Genomic DNA, 14,904 nt, shown 5'->3' with positions numbered 1-14,904 from the left:
TAGATTAAGGTTGCGAGGAGAAATCACCCTTAATCAGTTTAATTTACTGATGGAAACTTTAGATTGTAAAGGTTAGCACATGAGTGTTACACACGCTTGGACAGTAGGTGGCGGTAGCAGCTAGAAGTTGTTTGCAATCCGCCCAGGAATGAAAGTAGAAGAAGAAACATGTATTGACGCTTCGGTGTCAAACTGGCATCACTACGCAAGCCGCTTCTTTCAGGTAAGTTAGCATTTCAGTTAAAATGGCAGAAAGTGGCACTGTTGTCACAGGTAATGAATTTGTGAGTTAGGAGTAAACCGAGTGAGCCAGGTAAGAGTCCAGCCATATCCCGGCTGCCATGCTTTACACTTGGACTAACGGCAGTGATTTTCACGGACTACTTCTTCTTCTTTTCCTTTCGGCTTGTCCCGTTAAGGGTCGCCACAGCGCGTCATCCTTTTCCATGTTTCCAATTGGCATCACGACATCCATCAACCTTCTCTTTGGTCTTTCTCTAGCTCTATTGCCCGGCAGCTCCATCCTCATCATCCTTCTACCTGTAGCCTCATTCTTCCCCCACCACCCCTCTCATTCATGCACATATATTCTGTTTTACTTCGGCTAATCTTCATTCCTCTTCTTTCCAGTGCATGCCTCCATCTTTCTAACTGTTCCCCCAGCTGCTCCCTGCTTTCACTGCAGATCACAATGTCATCTGCAAACATCATGGTCCACAGGGATTCCAGTCTAACCTCATCTGTCAGCCTATCCATCACCACTGCAAAAAGGAAGGGGCTCAGTGCTGATCCCTGATGCAGTCCCACGTCCACCTTAAATTCTTCTGTCACACCTACAGAACACCTCACCGCTGTTCTGCCGCCCTCGTACATGTCCTGTATTATTCTAACATACTTCTCTGCCACTCCAGACTTCCGCATGCAGTACCACAGTTCCTCTCTGGGTACTCTGTCATAGGCTTTCTCTAGATCTACAAAGACACAATGGAGCTCCTTCTGACCTTCTCTGTACTTTTCCATCAACATCCTCAAGGCAAATAATGCATCTGTGGTCCTCTTTCGAGGCATGAAACCATACTGTTGCTCGCAAATACTCACTTCTGTCCTGAGTCTAGCCTCCACTACTCTCTCCCATAACTTCATTGTGTGGCTCATCAACTTTATTCCTAGATAGTTGCCACAGCTCTGCACATTACCTTTGTTCTTAAAAATGGGCACCAGTACGCTTTTCCTCCATTCCTCGGGCATCTTCTCACCCGCTAGAATTCTATTGAACAAGCTGGTCAAAAACCAGCCACCTCTCCCAAATGCTTCCATACCTCCACAGGAATGTCATCAGGACCGACTGCCTTTCCATTTTTCATCCTCTTTAATGCCTTTCTAACTTCCCCCTTTACTAATCATTGCCACTTCCTGGTCCACCACACTTGCCTCTTCTACTCTCCCTTCTATCATTTTCCTCATTCATCAACTTCTCGAAATATTCTTTCCATCTATGTAGCACACTACTGGCACCAGTCAACATATTTCCATCTCTATCCTTAATCACCCTAACCTGCTGCACATCCTTCCCATCTCTATCCCTCTGTCTGGCCAGCCTGTATAGATCATTTTCTCCTTCTTTAGTGTCCAACCTGCCATACATGTCATCATGTGCCTCGTTTGGCCTTTGCCACCTCTACCTTTGCCCTGTGTCGCATCTCAATGTATTCCTTTCGCCTCTCCTCGGTCCTCTCAGTGTCCCACTTCTTCTTAGCTAACCTTTTTCCTTGTATTATTTCCTGTACTGTGAGGTTCCACCACCAAGTCTCCTTCTCTCCTTTCCTGCCAGAAGATACACCAAGTACTCTCCTGCCTGCTTCTCTGATCACCTTGGCTGCAGTGGTCCAGTCTTCTGGAAGCTCCTCCCGTCCACCGAGAGCCTGTATCACCTCTTCCCGAAAAGCTGCACAACACTCGTCCTGTCTCAGCTTCCACCACATGGTTCTCTTCTCTGCCTTTGTCTTCCTAATTTTCCTCCCCACCACCAGAGTCATCTTACACACCACCATCCTATGCTGTCTACCCACACTCTCCCCTACCACTACCTTACAGTTGGTAACCTCCTTCAGATGACATCGTCTGCACAAGATGTAATCCACCTGTGTGCTTCTACCTCCGCTCTTGTAGGTCACCCTATGTTTGTGCCTCTTCTGGAAAAAAGTGTTCACTCCATCCATTTGCATCCTTGTTGCAAAGTCTACCACCATCTGTCCCTCCAAGTTCCTTTCCTGGATGCCGTACTTACCCATCACTTCTTCATCACCCCTATGACCTACACCAACATGTCCATTACAATCTGCACCAATTACGACTCTCTCTCTGTCTGGGATGCTCAGAACTACATCATCTAGCTCCTTCCAGAATTTCTCTTTCATCTCTAGGTCACATCCTACCTGTGGGGCATAGCCACTAATCACACAACACCCTTAATTTCAAATTTCAGCCTCATCACTCGATCTGATACTCTTTTCACCTCCAAGACATTCTTAGCCAACTCTTCTTTTAAAATAACCCCGACTCCATTTCTCTTCCCATCTACACCATGGTAAAATAATTTCAACCCTGCCCCTAAACTTCCAGCCTTACTGCCTTTCCACCTGGTCTCCTGGACACACAATATATCAACCTTTCTCCTAATCATCATGTCAACCAACTCCCGAGATTTTCCTTTCATAGTCCCAACATTCAGAGTCCCCACATTCAGTTCTAGGCTCTGTGTTTTCCTCTTCTCTTTCTGCCGAAGAACCCGCTTTCCACCTCTTCTTCTTCTTTGACTTCGACCCACAGTAGCTGAATTTCCAACGGCGCCCCGCAGGTTGACGGCGCCGGTGGCGGACGTTGTTAACCCGGGCCACGACCGATCCGGTATGTTATTCTTTGGATGAACGCTCATATTTGTTTGGCAAGGTTTCAAGCCGGACGCCCTTCCTGACGCAACCCTATGCATTTATCCGGGCTTGGGACCGGCTTACAGTTTGCACTGACTTGTGCCCCCCCATAGGGCTGCATTAGTGATTTTCACGGACTACTACCTAATATAAATCGGTGTGTATCCGATTTACCAACCGTCATTTTTTTTTTGTGAGACATCTTTAATTATGGAAACGCTACACCTTAGATTCCCACCCTTTTCTCCAACAAAACCAGGGCAGGTAACAGCAGGGCTCGGCAAAACAGATATGAATCGTTAGCTACGGCACGCCCCTTTTGAGCTGCGTGCCTATGGCGACACGAAGCTAGGAGGGTCCAAGTCGTCAGCGGCCACATTCCATGTGTGTCGACGGCAAGCAAATGAAAAGATCAAGGATTCCGTTACATTGTGTTACATACGGTTAAAACCATCGCTGTGCAATAACAACAACTGAGCTGGGAGTAACCTATAAAGGTAAAAAATAATAATAATACATACATTGATGATATACTTTATTGATGGCCCACGTTTTCGCGTTGACAAAAAAAAGTAAATCTCGTGATACTTGGTTGGGAAATGAGGAAGTTACAGTTTAATTACAATGTCCATGTATTACCTTTATTGGGAACCTCGACCTCCCCAACATGGCCGCCACGTGGTCACGCTGGGGCGCCTGGCTGATACGACGCGCTGGCCTATCTCGATTTATTAAATGTGCTTGAATGTGACGTCACGCCGCGTTGTACATTAGCGTTATCGCCATGTTGCCTGCAACTACCGGTCTCCTGTTTACAACTGAAGATGTTTGAAGTTTGAATGGGTGTTCTGGCCTGTGTACCAAAAACAGACTGCAAGAGTCCTGTCACCTTTTCAGCTTATCATGACCCTAATGGGCCAGTTTGCCAATGCAACACTGTCCACATCTATTATGTTAATAGAAAAACTGTTTCCAACACATTTAGTCACATCATAAATGTACATAGCCCCCCTGGTGAAACATAGGTAATACTGTTCTACTGCTTTATGAATGCTTTTTATTTGCGATGCACTGAATTTTCCACCAAAGATATCCCCAAAGTGCATTTCTGGTTTCGAACCGACAGACTTTTGTCACTGAAATAAAAGGGCCAAAACATGATGTTGTCATGACGCAGGGAAAAACAGTGGCCAGTACCCAGTAGTGTAGACTATATTGTAATAATATTCAAATAGAATAGAATATAAAAATAAGATGAAAAGATAACCACAATGGGGAAATTTGCATCGTGGCTGCAACCCTTTCCGCCATTACAGGGTTGATGCAATAAATCCATTAAAATGACAAATATTGAAGCCATAATGTATTAACCTTTGTTATCTTGTGCAATTGAACAGTGTGCAGAATTATTTTTTATCCTATTACACAATATACTGCAATAATTCTCCCACAGTAATGTCGTTGACATAGTTTTAATAATATGGAAATTCAGACATATTGGCCCCGGCCGGGAGTGAATTTGCATAAATTGGCAGCTGTGCATTCCTGGCCGTGAATGCAATTGTACAGATAATTGGCATGGTAATTTCTTTCCGCTGTCGGCCTTGGGCATGGGATGTGTTATTATCTGACAGCTGCCTTTATTGACTTCTTGTTGTCAGAATCATATTAATGAATAATATCTGAGAATGTTACAATATACATAGCTTAACTGAACTTTTGAAACAGATTGTCAAAAAGCTCCATGTGGCTGTGTCCAAATGACAGCGTTGGTATTTTTCTGGTTTTATCATGTTCAGGTCTTGCACCCACCCTTTGGTAAACTGCACATTAGAGCCTCACGACTTGCGCGTTCGTAACTGCTCTGAAGTGTCGGCACTCACTCCACACACAACGTAAGCGAAACCACCTGCTGTGCACGTTACAACGGAGGCTGGAGGTGTTTGAAATCACTTGTTGTTGGCGTTGCGGAAAGACAAACCTGCAGCGTTGGGGAGTTTGCACGGACTTTGTATTGAATCTGTCCGTTAAGCCAGATAAGGTTAATATTTTGGTTCTTCTGGCAAAGAAATTGACAACTGACTGTTCAATTCTAACGTTCTGTTTCTTTAAAATCCCCTGTAAAGAAACACTATGCCACCGTGCACGTTTTATTCGCTATGGTTTCTAAGTAACTCCTAATTACAGTTTTCATTTTTAATATTCATTTAAAGCTTTATTTCCTTTGTATTATTGGCATACCGTCTGTAATAAGAGGCCCAAGCACAGGCCAAGTTCCTCACACTGTTTTTTTTTTTTTTTGGTTTTTTTTTTTTAAATCCTTATAGAAGCGCCGGTCATCATTTTATCATTACTGTGTTTTTCAATGAAAAATTATACTGGATGCCTTCATTTTGTTCAAAAGATAATGAGGATATTTTTATAGATCATAGTCGGCGCTCTCCAGAGCCGACCACCAAACATTTTTATGAGTTGTTTCTTTAAATAATGTGTGTGCTCAGTATTTATATTTATTATTGCGCTGTGCCTTGCCTTGGTAACTACTGTTTGTATATTCCGAGCAATTCTTTCAGTGCTTTCATTTTGTGTTTGAATGTGCTGTGTGTTTTGTCCTGTCTTTCTCTTTAAATTAGACCGCCTCCACCTTTCTATTCCGTGGCACCTGTTCCCCACCAGAAAGGTATATGTCTCATATATTAGCCCCATAGTTGTTATCAGAGTTATTGAGGGCCCTTCCTTTGCTGATTGATTGCCAGTTCTGCCTGTTTGGTTTTCTGTCCCTGGCTTGTCTGTCTGTGAAGTATGGCAAAAGCACCCCCCTACTGGACATTGAGGCGAAAATCAAGGGCAAGAGTTAATCAACACTCGGAGTCCATCCAGTCTAGTTTAACGTCCGGCAGTACAACTGAAGAAGTACGTGTTGACGCTAAGAACGAATTTGCTGCTGATGTTGAGGACCACTTCACGGACTGTGAATCCTCCTTTGCCGAGCCTGTGGAGTTTGACGAATCTTCCAATTCTGATAACAACTGCTTGACTTTGGAAGATGAGGGGAGTCTTTTGGGAGCTAATTTGACAACGTGGGCAGTGGAAGAAAATATAACACGCAGTTCTTTGAACAAACTTCTGAAAATTCTGAAGTGCTATCGTCCAACTGCAGTGAGTGATGGACTGCGGACTTTTCAACGTAAGCTATTCGATGATGCTAGAGTCTGTGGGGCAGGTAGTCAGTGTCGACAAAAATACAAACTACTGGAGTCCAATAACCCTGGTATATCTGTATCCTTTGCTTTTCTTAGGTCCGAGATCTCTCCTTCCTAACACCCATCAAATCATCCCAAGTAACTGCACAGGTATAGTACATTTAGCCTCTTCTTTCTCTCAATGTTAATAAACTGCTTTGTTGGGAATAGTCTAATGATAGGATTTTGACTTTCAAACAGCAGTTGAAAGGTTCATTGTCGAACAATTGGGAGAACTTCACCTCGAAGTGGACCGCTTAACAGCTACCCTACAGTCACTCAGTGCAAACCGAGCTCCTGACCGACCACCCAGGAGCAATGACTATGGCAAGAGCCTCCCCATTTCCACATTGGAGGAGCTGAACAACTTCGATGAGAGACTTTGTCGGGACAGAAATTTTAAGAAACGTGGTATGTCCTTAAACGTACCACGCAATGGGTTATCAGCATCTAAATGGGGTTTGGGCTGTCGGGACTAACAGCACTTTTTTTGTATGCTCTATTTCATTACAGATCACAAAGCTGTCCATAACTGGGGGAACGTCTGTTAAAAAAAACTGTGTGGCGAGTGTGCAACAAGGTCTTTGCACCTGAGTTTGCTACTCAGTTAAATTGGTGCGGGAGAGGACAGAAGACTGACTGATTCAGCATTGCAGCTGATGTTGATTAGTGGCACTGGTTGTAAGGCTACTAAACTGTAACACTGACTACACCAAAAATTAAGTGGCCGCATATATGCACCTTGACCTGCGCCAAGCGAGGTTAGGTTTTGACCTCTTTATTTCTCTTGTAGCGTCAGTTTTTAAAAATGGACTCCTGAGGAACGTTACAGAGGCTGAGGTCGAGGCTGCCGTACAAAATTGGCTCAGGCTGAGCCAAGACAGAATTGGAGGACGACGGAGGAGGGAGAGACCATCAAAGACGGAAGAACCGTAGCTGTAAAGGTCAGCCTAAATTAGAGGAGCAAATTAGACTTTTGACTCCTACTAAGTGTACACTAAAGTGAAACTCACTAAAGCTGTATTATTTTTAGGTAAACATGGTAACTTGGGCCCGGTAGAAACACAAGGATTTTTAAAATCTTAAAAGATTATGATTATTTTGTTTTTTAATCTGTGAGCGACCCCACACATAAAGATAAAAAAAATCAGGCATTTAACCTTGTTGGTCGTATTGTGTGCGGTGTGCACCGACAACACAATATCAACACTTCACACACAAAGTTCTGTTCTGTTCTGCCATCGATCATCGATTATTTAAGCTTCTCGGCACCGACCCTAAAATCGAGACGAATCCTCTCTTAAGTCTGTAACTAAGTACCATTTTTATGATAATTTTACAAGACATAAGAGTGTTTGAGGTGCTTAGTCGGGAAGGGGCAGAATTGGTACAAAAACTGCGCGATGGTCTTTGTGTGTGTACCGGGCTTTAGTTGCCTTTGCCTTGTTTGATATGCATTCATGTTTTTGTTTTCTAGCAAGATGACTCACTCATGAAAATACAATAACAAATTTCTCACAGCCTTAGTTGTTTTCCTCGTCTTCTAACCTGACACCTCAAGGCTTGGTCGATCTTTTTGCTTATTGTTTTTCATTTGGACTCCCGCCTCCTCAGAAAAGGGAGCACTAAATCTCTTCACAAGTTGATGTGTATGCTGAGTGAGTGGTGGGGGGCCTGAAAATAGTTTCACCTGTCAAAGCCACGAGAACATGGCAGAAAGAGTTTGGGAACCGTTTTTCCACTCAGTATAGCTCGAGCAAGGGAACTTAAGAGCATGACTGGCAAAACTAGAAAGCACTCGGAAAGTACTGACCTCGGCCAAAGCAACTGGATAGAGTCCAGAAGTACAGACAGACAGACAAAATTGTAAACTATATAAAAATAGACTTTAGTCCCCAGATAGAGACGCTCTTTTACACACGATGGACGGCGGTGTTTCGTCAACTGCGAGCTCCTGAGGGAGAAGCCACAGCTCATCTTTTTAAAGAAGTTGTACACTGTCGTGCTGCAAATAAATGAGTTATCATCACAGTAACTTCTTCCCTTGCTTGTTACGTATACAGTGACTGGGTTAGATTTTGGATCGAAATCTTTTTCAAAATACCAGTAGATATTTTTTTAATGACGACCATGAGATGGACGTGATTTGAATGATGAAACTTTCACGATGATGTGAGATTTTGAAGTGATGTGTTAATAGTCTTTGTTTGTTTGTTTCTTTCCTTCTGCAGGCCGTCAGAGGAGAGATCAGGTGCTGATGTTGCTGTTTATTTTATTTTTTTATCCTCATTAATTGGTATTCATTGTATTTATATATATATATATATTAAAAAAAACAAGAACAGTTGAGTTGTACAGGCTATTAATGGTGGAAAAAGTTTTGAAATGATCTTTCTTCATCTCATTTTTTGACTGTCTGGCATTTGAACCCAATGTGTAGACTTTATACCCAGTGTAGCCTTGTTCCTCTTTTTTTAATCTCTGCATAGAGAGAAGTGGAAAGAGGCCATTTCTTGGCGCTGAATTTGTTATTGTATAAAGATTTTATTTATCACTTTTATTTTATAAAGATTTCTTATGTTTTAGATTAAGCGATATTGTCCGTCAATTTGCAGATTCATATTTTATTCTTTTTTATTTTATTTGACGTTCATGCTCTGATTTAAAGAAAAATAAAATTGATTTTTTAAAACAGTTATTCACCAGATACTCAGTACTTGTACTTTTTTCACTGAGTACTTTTTTACTCAAGTAATTATTTGGAGGACTACTTTTACTTGAGTCATGGTCTGTTAATGTAACAGTACTCTTACTTGATTACTATTTTTGTGTACTGTCTCTGTCCACCTCTGCTTGTTGTCCGCCTCACAGTTCTGAGGTTTGGGATTTGAATCTCAGCTGCGACCTCCCTGTGCACGTTCCAAAAAACATGCATGTTTTGTACATTGAACACTCTAAATCTAGCCTACTGATAATTGCGAAAGCTTACCAGTTTGATACACACTTCCGAAATAACACATTTGCTCAATTTTCCCCTACATATGTTTAAAGAAAACCTGATCATTGTTGATGAGCTCTCACAATGATTTAAGAAGTTGGGCGGCACGGTGGACGACTGGTTAGCACATCTGCCTCACAGTTCAGAGGTTGCGGGTTCCAATCCAGGCCTTCATGTGTAGAGTTTCCATGGTCTCACTGTACTTGTGTGGGTTTTCTCTGGGCACTCCGGTTTACTCTCGTATTCCAAAAACATGGATGTTCAGTTCATTAAAGACTCTGAATTATCTGTAAGTATGAACGGTTGTCTATATGTGCCCTGCGATTGGCTGGTGACCAGTTCAGGGTGTACCCCGCCTCTTGCCCAGAGTCAGCTGGGATATAGGCGCCAGCACATCCGTGACCCTCGTGAGGATAAGCGGTACAGAGAGAGAATGGATTTCACAAGTTGGGAAACAAAGAAATATTGATATGCAACACTTTATTTCTATAAATCTTTGTGTGTTTCCATTTTCAAATGATCGTTTTTACATCATTCCTAGGAAATGAATATCAGGTCATGTCACAACAAACTCCATTCAATGAATTATTCCATTTAAATGCATGTTAATATGTGCAGTAATCACATTAAAGCATTGTGACCTAAACACACAAACATCATTGCGCATCTCCGTTATGCTTCCAGGGGCACAGGACACATGGACAGACATACCAAGTTGAAGGCATAGAAGCATATCTGTGAAAGCACCACGCAGTCTCCTCTGTTGGAGTAGAAGGACGTGGGCTTGATGTAGGCCCAGTCAAAGTTGTCCAGGTTGAGTGACCTTTCGCAGTACTGCTCACTCAGAGCAACCAGAGCACGCACGATAGCGTATTTGGCCGAGCAGCTGACGGCGCGCACGGTACGCACCTTGTCAAAGTGGAGCAAGAAAAACGGGTCATCCTGCGGGAGGGACAAATACATATTGAGAGCCAACCCTTTTTGCAACTTCGCGCCTTTCATTGTAATGTACGGGGTTAATTGAGTTCATCCAGCCAAAATGCAAATCAGACTAAACTTTTTCTGTTTTAGGTCCATTAGGATTACCAAAATTATTTGTATTTGCTAAATACCAGAATAATGAGAGAAGGCTTTTTTAAAGATAATTTTTCACGACCTCCTGGCAGAACTGGTATAACTGGGCCAAGTTTGTAAGCCACCTTGCTCGCACATGCCAAAAAAGCTTCAATAGGCTTGAAAACAGGGCTTTGCGATGGTCACGCCAAAGCATCGACTTTGTTATTCAAGCCACTTTGTAACCGGTTTGGCAGCCTGCTTCAGGTCATATGTCCATTTGGAAGACCCATTTGCACCCAAGCTTTAACTTCCTGGCTATTATTATTGTCTTGAGATGTTGCTTCAGTATTTCCACGTAATGTTCTTGCCTCATGGTGCCATCTATTTTGTGAAGTGCACCAGTCCCATCTGGTCCCATCCCACCCCACAACATCATGCTGCCACCCCTGTATTTCAAAGTTGGAATGGTGTTCTCAGGCTTGCAAGCGCCCCGCTTTTCCCTCCAAACATTAACAATGCTCTTTATGGCCAAACCGTTCCATTTTAGTATTGTCAGACCACTGGACATGTCTAAAAAGAAAAATGAAGGTCTTTGTCCCTGTATGCATTTGCAAACTGTAATCTGGCTTTCTTTTGGGAGTCATGGCTTCTTCCTGGGAGAGTGTACTTTACATTTCACTGTGGCTAATGACACACACACCAGCTTCAGCCAGCATCTGCACAAGGTCTTTTGCTTTTGTTCCAATCTACCTCAAATTGTAATCAATTCATTAAGCCAACTGTGTCACCTCTGCAGAAAATGTCCTCAAATATATACCTTTAGTTATGTTGTTGACTGAATTGATAAACATTACCACATCAGGGTCTCGTCCATCCACCAGAGTCAGGTCTTGCAGGGACCAGATTTCTGTCTTCCTGTAGCACTCCTGGATGCTGGAGCGTTTGGTGTGGGCCCGCTTGGATCTAGATTTAATGGGCGTCTGTGTTATCTGGCACCGCACTATACATAACTGCACCATCCTTTTGCTGTTTGTAACTGCAGAAACATGACAACACATTTTGGTTGACACGACTAAGTCCAAATATTAGCCAAAGATCTCAGTATGATGCGGTGCAGTACTACAAAAAAAAACTACAACATTATTCTTAAATGTCAACACTTTTGTGACAGACAAATCTGAACATTATTAGCTTTCTTTAGGCAGCAATTTGAATGCAGCACTTAGTACTGGATTGTGCATGTCGTGGCTGTTTGTTACAGTAGTGAGAGTCCCTAAAGTGGACGAGTATTGGCTGGAGAGAAATAAATACATTTGCATTTGTAATCATTCAAATATTTTTCAGATAATATTGTGTAAGATGCTGTTACCATTACGAGCAACAGCACCCGAAGTTACTTACCTGAGACGCAGAGGAAGTGTCTCCCAATCTCCGGTTCCTCAATCTCAATAAATTCCATCAGTCTCTGTTTTGCAGGTCGGAATAAAACCCTTTGCATCTCCTCCCTCAGAAGAGACGACATCACCGGGGTCGAGAGCGGACCACAGTCGAGGCTCAATGAGTAAATGTGGGCAACAAATGTATAAAGATGGAAGGACAACACCTGACGGCAGATGGTGGGGAGGGCAGGATGGTTTTTTTCCTCTCTGGTTAGGTGCGTGAAATGAGTGCTTTCTCGAAAACACGAACACACGCACACACACACACACATGGACACACTGTCCATGCGCCAATCTGCACGAATCAAGTGTGATCGTCCATGTCTTGCTACTTTCCTATTCTACAAACTTCATAAAACCAAAACTTTGGAGAGACTGCACAAGAACGCCCTTCATCATTTGATCACGTCACTTAAGCCCCATTAGGATGATACTCCTCACGATCGTAACAGTTTTCTGCAAATATTTAACAGTAAAGATGTTTATTGTCAAATGCACATTTAGAAACACAGTGGCAATTCTTACTTTGCTAACAATAATATACAAATAAAAAATACAATTACATATAAAAAAATATAGGACAAATATGACTAAACAATATAAATAACTAAAATAAGGAAAACAAAATACACTGCATACATTGAAATTGAATGAAATATTAAATAGACACAATAACAAGGGGGTGTACTTCAAATTCAAAAAGTGCAGTATACCAAGAGGTCCACAAAATGTGCTGATTATGTTACAGAATGTAAAACATAAAAGAAAATATGAAGGCACTTCGAGGACAATCCTTTCCAACGTTGGTTCCTCTCCGGTTTTTCTGTCTCCCCTCCACTCACTCCCGTATCGACGTTGCCCCTTGCCCAGCGTTTCTCTGTGATTAAACGCTTGTTGTGTGAGGAAATGGAAGTCCCGCAGCACTCTTGCACGCTTTCCATTCACCTCACCAGTCATTGGCTCTCTCCTCTAGCACAGGTGCGGGGTGAAGCACTCCCTTTACAAGCATGTAAATGATGCTACGCTTAACGACGAGGCTGAGAGATGTTGCCCGATTATCAGTGAACACAACCGTACTGGTACGCATTGATCATTTCTATAGTTCCACTTTATGAGAAACATGATCCTGAATAGGAGGAGAGCAAATCCCAAGTGGAATGAACCAGACCAAAGGACTGATTTGATTTGAGGCCTTAAAGCAATGTGGCTCAATTGGATTTGTCACATTTGTGAAAAATAAGATGGGTCGCTCCACCGCTAAGTGCTTTTATTCTCGTTGTTGTTGGTCCTGATGGTATTTTGTTCGAAAGGCTTTTTGCCTCTGAGATGGAAAGATGAGCGGCTACAGGCAGGAAGTAGCCAGGGGAGGAAACACGTGTTGAATGTCATGAATAACACATGAGGTTTATTTTACTTACTTATCAGGAGATTTAACCCCATCAAGTCCATCCATCCATTTTGTGAGCCGCTTATCCTCACAAGGGTCGCGGGAGCGCTGGAGCCTATCCCAGCTATCATCGGGCAGGAGGCGGGCTACACCCTGAACCGGTCGCCAGCCATAGAAACAAACAACCATTCGCACTCACATTCACACCTACGGGCAATTTAGAGTCTTCAATTGACCTACCGTGCATGTTTTTGGGATGTGCGAGGAAAGCGGAGTGCCCGGAGAAAACCCGACGCAGGCACGGGGAGAACATGCAAACTCCACACAGGCGGGGGCGGGGAATGAAACCCCGGTCCTCAGAACTGTGAGGCAGATGCCCTAACCAGCCGTCCACCGTGCCGCCACCCCATCCAAGTCCTCCTGTTATCCATCCATGAAGTAGTGATGGGCATACCAATAAATTCATTGATCAGTACACACACTGTCATTAGTGTGAAATTGATGGCATGGAGTTCTCAACATTCAGAAATGATTCCACCCCTTTAATTATTAGATATTTAAAAATAATAATAATAATAATCAATTAGTCAACTATTAATTTGCCTCATTGTCAGTGAAGAAAATGCAGTTGAATGCCCATCCTACGAAGATTGTAATGAAGTTGAACAATTTCAGAAAGAAACTGGCAGATGACATTTGTGTGCCGGAAGTCGAAAGAAAACCAACAAACTGACCTTTGACATGCTTTCGTGCCCGAGGGATACTGGTTTGAACTTCGACCTTAGCTATAGTACGTATCGTAGCTTCAAAATCAATCGGATTCTCGATTCGAAAATAATAGCACAATAGCAGGTTTTGACGCGATTCAATGTTAAATGTTATTTTGTATATAAAAAAGATAATTGTATTCGCTTTGTTGGTTGCTCCTATTTGGGTGAAATTGTGACTATTTCTGCTGTGACAATCTAATTTCCCTCACGGGATGAATGGATTATCTACAAATGTTTCAACCTATCTATCTTAAGGTGTACCCGTGCATCTAATAGGGTCTAATATAAAAGTTGGATCAATAATGTTGACTTTACAAGAGGTACTTATTTTCAAAGAGTAATGCAATTTGCAGTGGTCAATCATGTATTTACTTATTTAACCTTAGCGTATTTGAGATGCTCATATACATCACTGGAAAACGTGCGATGCAGTGTTGTTTTACATCACTGAAAACTGCCACCGCAACAATAAAGTAATGCATAAAATAATACCTCTGTCAGACTGTGACAGTGCCAATCAATGGAATCAAAATAGCGTTATTCCCTTTGTAAAGGCATAATTCCGAATACAGGGCTTGTGGGAACGTGCACATGGATGTGTTCAATGTGTGTTTACAACGGCTGAAAAGTGGGGAGAAAGAAGTCAATAAAGTGAGGGGAACCTCGATCCAGGACTCGGTGAAACGTCACACCCTATAGAGTTTGTGATTGGATGCCGAGGAAAAGGGGAAACCCCTCTCTCCCAGGCAGGGCCACCCCAACGCCACCAACGTCACAATTCAAAAATCGAATCCAAATCAAAGATTTGGTCCTGTTGTCAAAATAACCATTCTCACTATCTATTCATGATACAGGAAAGATGCCTCTGTGCGTTTTTTTTTTCATTAAAAAAAAATAATATATATATATATATATATATATATATATATATATATAGTTCCTGTGTTATATGTCGACAAATGTTAGTTTGAGCTCGTCATTGTAATTATTTCCGAGGCGCACACACACAAAAAAGGAGTGGATGATAAAAACAGGCAGTGTTTTCCCACTGCGAATATTCCTGAGCGGCGCTGCTAGTGTAC

The 14,904-nt window shown here is 42.5% G+C and overlaps 2 protein-coding genes across 2 annotated transcripts; one reads left to right on the top strand and one right to left on the bottom strand.

The window, feature by feature from the left end:
- Nucleotides 1-156: 156 nt before the first annotated feature.
- LOC133404604 (uncharacterized) lies at nt 157-8,868 on the top strand. The gene is made up of 7 exons (XM_061680653.1): nt 157-223; nt 5,564-5,610; nt 5,732-6,117; nt 6,230-6,283; nt 6,374-6,583; nt 6,686-7,116; nt 8,404-8,868. The coding sequence occupies exons 3-6, from the start codon at nt 5,733-5,735 to the stop codon at nt 6,721-6,723; spliced, it is 687 nt and encodes a 228-aa protein (XP_061536637.1). The 5' UTR covers nt 157-223; nt 5,564-5,610; nt 5,732; the 3' UTR covers nt 6,724-7,116; nt 8,404-8,868.
- A 974-nt stretch (nt 8,869-9,842) lies between these two features.
- Nucleotides 9,843-11,748, bottom strand: exoc1l (exocyst complex component 1 like). Its single transcript, XM_061680674.1, has 3 exons — nt 11,628-11,748; nt 11,081-11,262; nt 9,843-10,112 (listed from the first exon to the last, which is right to left on the bottom strand). Exons 1-3 carry the CDS (start codon nt 11,746-11,748, stop codon nt 9,843-9,845), a joined length of 573 nt encoding a protein of 190 aa, XP_061536658.1.
- Nucleotides 11,749-14,904: the final 3,156 nt, after the last annotated feature.

The sequence above is a fragment of the Phycodurus eques genome, chromosome 6 (assembly GCF_024500275.1).
Source record: "Phycodurus eques isolate BA_2022a chromosome 6, UOR_Pequ_1.1, whole genome shotgun sequence".
In the NCBI taxonomy this organism is placed as follows: domain Eukaryota; kingdom Metazoa; phylum Chordata; class Actinopteri; order Syngnathiformes; family Syngnathidae; genus Phycodurus; species Phycodurus eques.
The sequence above is the reverse complement of the archived record's forward strand: the minus strand, read 5'-3'. Positions and strand labels throughout refer to the sequence as shown.